The following is a 6,347-nucleotide window of genomic DNA, read 5'->3' on the forward strand; positions in this document are numbered from 1 at the left end:
TCTAAGTTGCTTGTAACGCCGCAGCCCAGCCTATCCAAAGAGATATTTTTTTCTGGCCCCAGTTGTTCAAACAATGGATAGTGCTATCCACCAGATAAATCACTATCATGATCCAGTGAATAAACACTGGCAAAACCAATTGCACTATCCAATGGATAGCGTATCCACCTTTTGAACAACCGGAGTCTGATGATCAGCTAGAAGAGTTTGATCTGTGCGGATTGCGTAGCCAAAAATTTAAATTGCCACGAAAACTTTTGAAGAAATCAGAACTTCCGATCATAAATTGATACCTAATCACCTTCTTAGCCGGAACTTTTCAGAGAACTATTTGCCAACTGAATGCAAACTGAATTTATCCTTCTCGGGAATAGTAAGGGAATATTTTTCCCTAATCAGGAAAGTGATGTTTTAATTTATTGTTTTCGACAAAGTTCGAAAGGTCTAGAGGGGGATAGGACATTTCGAAATCTGTGGGCAATTTTTGTTCCCATGATTATATCTATTTCCACCAGTTTATTTCCTCCAGTTCATACCATTTACAAAAGCATTAAGCAGTTAACATGTGAAAAGAAAGGAGAAGGACAAAAATATAGATCAACTTATTATGTGCCCTTTGAGTTAAACTACAATTTTAAGAGAAAAAGCTAACAATAAGTGAAGAAACAAAAAAAAAAACCTCGAGAGTGAAATTATCTGTTGGATGCCCCTACTTAGTAATCTCGCCCCATCGATTCCGGATCAGAAAAGGTGACCTAAATTAATTATAAAAACAGAAGAAATTTATTTCCTATTTAACGTGCATTTTTGACGAAACTAAGACAATACTGAATTAGAGGTCAGTCCAACAACATCTAAATAGCAAAAGACGTATAATTAATTGCGATTAAGAATGTCGCAGCAAATATAAATTTGTTCCTTAATTTGTGCCATTTTCCTTTGTGCAGATTTCATTGTTCGTAATCGCTCATTATGCACGGTGCGTCGCAGAAACGCAATAATAATCATTTTTTTGCACGTTATATACGTTATATTCTTTTATAGAAGAAAAAGAGAAAAACGCGGCATTATCAAGATTGTTGTTAATCCAATTTTCTCTTCTTTTCCACGGTTTCCGTACCAAAATCAGACGTACCATTATGATGAAGAAGAAGACTATAGAAGGTGCTCACGTCGGTCTTTTACCACTGTGAAAGCAAAGATGCTTTATCGTTATGATTAAAATGTATATTTTCGCATAAATTGGCCATAGATTCGCTTGTAAGGAGGATTTTCGGGCAAGAAAGATTTGGGACTTATGAAGTTCACCATCGTTGGGGTATCTTATGCGCAGTGTCAGTCTCCAGGTGTAGATCGTTATCCGGTATAGATACTCAAAAGTAATTCGTTTCTCAGTATTCAACAAGTGTCCATAAGAGTCCAGAAAGCTTTAACTTCTAAAGGTGACAGATTCAGTTCAATTTCACATCTCAATTTGAAGCTTACACGCGCAGTATTGATCCCTGGAAGGTGAGGAAATTGTGATAAGAGGAAATGAGTATTAGATATTGATTAAATAATGTCCATTTGTTTCTTCTTTATGCAGACAATGGATTTGAAGTGCTCTCCAAGCTTTATGTTGCTTTCACTGAATAAATTGCCAGAGGTATATAAAATGAATAAGGAGTAGCGACTGATGAGCCATCACTGTAACTGCTTTGCAAAGTCCACGAAGATAAAGGTAAGTGAGTGAAAACTGACTTTTCTTACTCATTTAGAGTGAAATTGTCTTTCGTTTTCCCATAAATTAAATCTTGTTAATTCACTCATTCTTGGAGTATAATAGTTGGGCCGACAAAGTCTTGAAAATGAGACTCGCTTTAAAACTTCAGTGGAAGTGGAAAAAGTCTGAACTTCTTCATGAAGTTATTTTATGACTACTATGCAGACGACTAAACATAAGACAACTAGATGGAAATACATTTGCTGGATAAAGTCTCAATATAGTTTTGCCCCGTAAAAAAGAAGAACTCCATACATCTGCCTAGTAGTCATAAAATTGTCAATAAAAGGCAAGCATCCTCGCTTGAATTATCTGTACAAAAGGCGAGATGTTTCGGATTACGAGTTACATCATGATCATGAATGAATGTTCTTTTCGATGGTAACTCGGACAAACTCGGAAAAATGATACGAGTGCTCCATTAAAGAAACTCGACCTCCCGATTACTAGTTCGGATGCTTTATTACTGAATTAAAGGAGAGTTGTAGGAGTTCGGCCATAAAACTATACAATTGAATTGAAGGTTAAAGTGACAATTGTCCCGCCATAACGATAGGACTGCCGAGTGAATGTGTATTCTCTCCCTTGTAAAGAAAGAGACATGGTGAATATTACTGTGGTGTCATGATGAGGTGTAATTTTCGACGAAAACTGACTTTTATTCATTGATTTTTAATCGTCACTTCAGGTTGCTACTTCAAGGTCAAGGATGCCGTCATCATCACTTCTCTTTTCCGCTGTCCTCTTCATTGCAATTTACAGTTGTGTCGGCGATAGTCCCTATGCTGGCCAAAGAAAGATGTGCGAGTACAAAGCCATCAGGAAATGCAACCATAAGTTCAAGAAAGTTTTCCAAGACGCTAAGAAGTCCAATGAAGAAGATTCCTTATATATTGACCTTGACAACGATGTCTACTGCAACGCCATTCAGGTATTTCAATTATGAGGCCTTCCAGCGATATATATGCTTGTGGATAGAAGATAGAAGAGTTTGTGTAAGTTCAAGCCCAACCGAATTTGGTTGGTTATGAGCTCGTTTCGTGTTTTTGATTCAGGGTTTGATTGACTTTTTTTTCAGCTAACTATGGAGAACTCGATAGAAATGGTTGAAAACGATGCGTAGCGCGCGTGCGTTTTCCCCAGTTTTTTTCTAATCCGTTGAGCAAGGCTTCAACGTCTAGCAACGATTGCTGTGAACGATGCGGATGAGTCTGGTAATGGCTATCACTGCCTTTCAACCAAAATTAGTTGGAAAAGTTTACCGTCAATGACCACAGGCCTTTACCAACCCGACCCTACCCAATGAAAACGACCTGAGATTGCGTGCTCTTAATACTAGGTTTGCACGTTTCGTCATCGATTCTATGTTAGTGGACAAGAGCGATAGACCTCTCATGAGCTCGCCTTTTTTTCGTCCAGCAGCATTTGCTCATTTCACCATTGCAATCTGTGTCTCTAGAAATTGGCTGGTAACCACATTACTTTTGAACTTCATTACTATCATTTTTTGCAGACGTTTATGGAATGCTTGGATTATTTCATTGCGAGATGCAGTGACGGGGAGTGGCTCTCAGATTATAGCTTCGTCGTTCTTGAGCATGGAATTATGGACAAAAAATGCGGAGTTTGTCCCGGACATTCATATGATAGTCTTGAGAGAGCCGTAAATGGTAAAAAGACTTAGAATTATTGCGATTAGCTCTGTGACAAAAAAAAAATGACTGTTATTCACGCAATTTTTTTTCCATCATAAGGAAATTGTATCCTTCCGGGCCCCTTTTCTATAAAATCAGTCAATAGTTTTTCCTTTTAAAATTATAATTAATCTCACCCATCCTCAAAATGATTTTGGCAGAGGAAAAAAATATTGTAATTCGCGTGATCTTTTCTTAGTGAATATTTGGTGCTTGTCTAGAATATGAGAAACTTACCAATTTGTAGATGCATCACCTTGGGTTTTGCTTTATCTACAACTGTTTCGAGAGAGTAGCTCATCTCCAACACACACCTTGTTGTTAATGTATTAATTTGGTCCTTTCTCGTCCTACTTATTGTTCTAGCCTAGCTCAAAATTCCAGCGCTCCTCCTCCGTCTTGAAGTCAAACGATCTGCCCTGATCATAATAACAAAATTTGAAAGCACCAAGTCAGAAAAGTAATTACGGTTTACAGAGGGCAAGTGATTTTATACCTGCCAAGTTTGCAATGTAAATATCTGATTCTACTGTAATTTCCTTTTCAGCGAGCATCAAAGAAGGATATGTTGGTAAGTATCGCCTGAGCCAGGAGGAATAACGGTTTAATGCTTGACTCTTTGCTTCCCATAAAGCGTTAGCCGTTAGGTGATTCCCGCAAAACTGACATCAGTTGTTGCGTTGCTATATTTAAGTTACATCAAGACAGGTTTGAGGCCTATAAATTCCGAATTTGCTACGGTATTCTGTTTACACTCTACGATTCAGACAGATAAGCAGAGTCAACTCGAACGACTTTTCCGTGCAAACCAGCCCTCGCTCCCGTTTTCAGACAATAGAGAGATTAATCATTGCGTTTATGTGAAAGGGCAAACGCGAAACGGTGGGCTGCTGCTTGTCACAAAAGCATGAAAATTATATTATTCTAACTCGTCTCTTTCTTTTGAAAAGCGTTACTTGATACCTGCTGCTAACACGCAAGAAATGAGCTCGTATCAAACGAGTTTCTTCAATTTTTGGCAAAACGCAAATTTTAGTCCGAAGATTGCTGTAAAACGCGTGATGCTTAATCTCTTCAATAGAGACCTTAAGATACCCCGAAATCGGTGTATGGGTAACTGGGAGCGCCATGTTTTTTTTTCCATTTTGCGATGACGTCATCCCAGCCGCTTTCCAGGGTAGATATCAGTTTACTTGTAGAAGAATTACGATTAGCTACAGTAGGAGACAAGACATGGTGGAGAAACGAGGAAGTTTTTATCATCAGCGTACTTTCTAAACAGAGAACATTCATAAGGTAGAATTTTGGTAGACTTAATTAAACAATTCAACCTTGCGGCCGCCATTTTTGTAAACTGTCGTTTCCAATCTCCGCTCATTAACTCTGGATGGCTTCGGGCATTCCGCATTCACCACCTGCACAAACTCATAATACAGTTCATTTTGCGGGGTATTTGCATTAAAACAATGGATATCCAGTTCACTGAAGCATGATACAGTCCGAACAGTAATTAAATCGTATTGTTTGTATGTAAAGAACCCCCTAAAACGTATTGCATTATGAGATTGTGCAAGTAGTGCACTGATGATCATTTTACGTGTAAGGGTACACTACACGTACCTGTATACCGGTATACGTGTATCTTAAGGTCTCTATTTTGAGAGAAGACTGTGACAACGGCGACGTCAGCGAAAACGTCACTTCAAAACATAACCGATAACTTTGCGCTATCACAATTATTTTATGATTATTTATATTGCATCACGCTGCAGAATACCGGCGAAGTATCCCTAACCGGCCGGGAGAGAACGGTTTTAAAGGAAACACAAAAAATGAATGATTCATCGTTGTATGCTTCCGTTTTCGTCAAAACCTAAAATTTGGTGATTTCACGTTGTTGTTTCGTTTCAAAATAATGGGATGACTATACCAGACACTCTCTCGCTACCTCTGAGCCATTTTTGACTTAAGGACGGTGCCTACTATTGTTACTGCGCATACGTTCTGCGCATCTCGAGATACTCGGATTTCCTATCGGTGATGCTTACTAATACAGGGATATTTTTGCGCGGTTTAAAATTATGCAGAGAAAGTAGATCTTAGTAACTACTACTGGTATCCAAAAAGAAAACTGGGGGATAACCATGCATTTTTCAGAGATAATTAAGCTTCAATTTGACAAAGAACGTCATTCATGGCTTTGTATTTTAAAGCTTTTTACAAACATTGTTCATGAATTATCTTTGAAAAATGCGTGGTTACCCCCAATTTTCTTTTTTGATTTCAATAATACTTGTTAAGATCTGCATTTCCCACATAATTATAAACCGGGGCAAAAATACCTTTGAATTAGTAGGCACCGTCCTTAAGACAAACCTAAGCTAAGGAAATAGACCATTTTACAGTTGTAGCTAAGTTACCGGGCCTAAGGAGGGAAGCGAGGCTTGTGGTAACAATGTTTTGATACAAACCTTTGTGCTTTTCTCGTGTTGATGAAGGCTAATTAGCATTACAGCAACACAGTTTACACGATAAAAGCAGTGAGGTTTGTATCAAGACAAGGTCACCGGCAGCCTCGAAGCCATTCACAGGCTAGGTCACTGAGCAAACAGCTGTAAAATGGCCAATTGCATTTTGTAGGTTTGGACGAATGTCCTGATTGCGCAAAAGATGTACATCAGGAATGCGTGTGGCGTTTCTTGCGAAAGATGAGGTTGAACTCCAACATGTGCGAGGATATACAAGAATTCATCACGTGTTATAAAGAGGAAGGAGACCCTGAGAGGCCCTGTGCTGCGAAACCAATTATACAGAAATTTTCCAACGTCTGCAAAATGCAAGGAGAGAGAATGCTCGACGAAGACAGAAGTCATCCAGGGATGATGTGCTGA

At 38.7% G+C, this 6,347-nt stretch overlaps 1 protein-coding gene across 1 annotated transcript; it reads left to right on the top strand.

Annotated features, from left to right (window-relative positions):
* Positions 1–2,471: 2,471 nt before the first annotated feature.
* LOC138001095 (uncharacterized) lies at positions 2,472–6,347 on the top strand. The gene is made up of 4 exons (XM_068847759.1): positions 2,472–2,693; positions 3,276–3,432; positions 4,004–4,027; positions 6,097–6,347. Exons 1-4 carry the CDS (start codon positions 2,472–2,474, stop codon positions 6,345–6,347), a joined length of 654 nt encoding a protein of 217 aa, XP_068703860.1.

Source organism: Montipora foliosa, chromosome 4 (genome assembly GCF_036669935.1).
Source record: "Montipora foliosa isolate CH-2021 chromosome 4, ASM3666993v2, whole genome shotgun sequence".
In the NCBI taxonomy this organism is placed as follows: domain Eukaryota; kingdom Metazoa; phylum Cnidaria; class Anthozoa; order Scleractinia; family Acroporidae; genus Montipora; species Montipora foliosa.

Excerpts from the sequence above, each read along its gene's own strand:
- LOC138001095 (XM_068847759.1), top strand. The coding sequence starts at position 2,472 with ATGCCGTCATCATCACTTCTCTTTTCCGCTGTCCTCTTCATTGCAATT. Across the intron at positions 2,694-3,275 it reads TCTACTGCAACGCCATTCAG|ACGTTTATGGAATGCTTGGA; the intron begins GTATTTCAATTA and ends CATTTTTTGCAG. Across the intron at positions 3,433-4,003 it reads TCTTGAGAGAGCCGTAAATG|CGAGCATCAAAGAAGGATAT; the intron begins GTAAAAAGACTT and ends TTTCCTTTTCAG.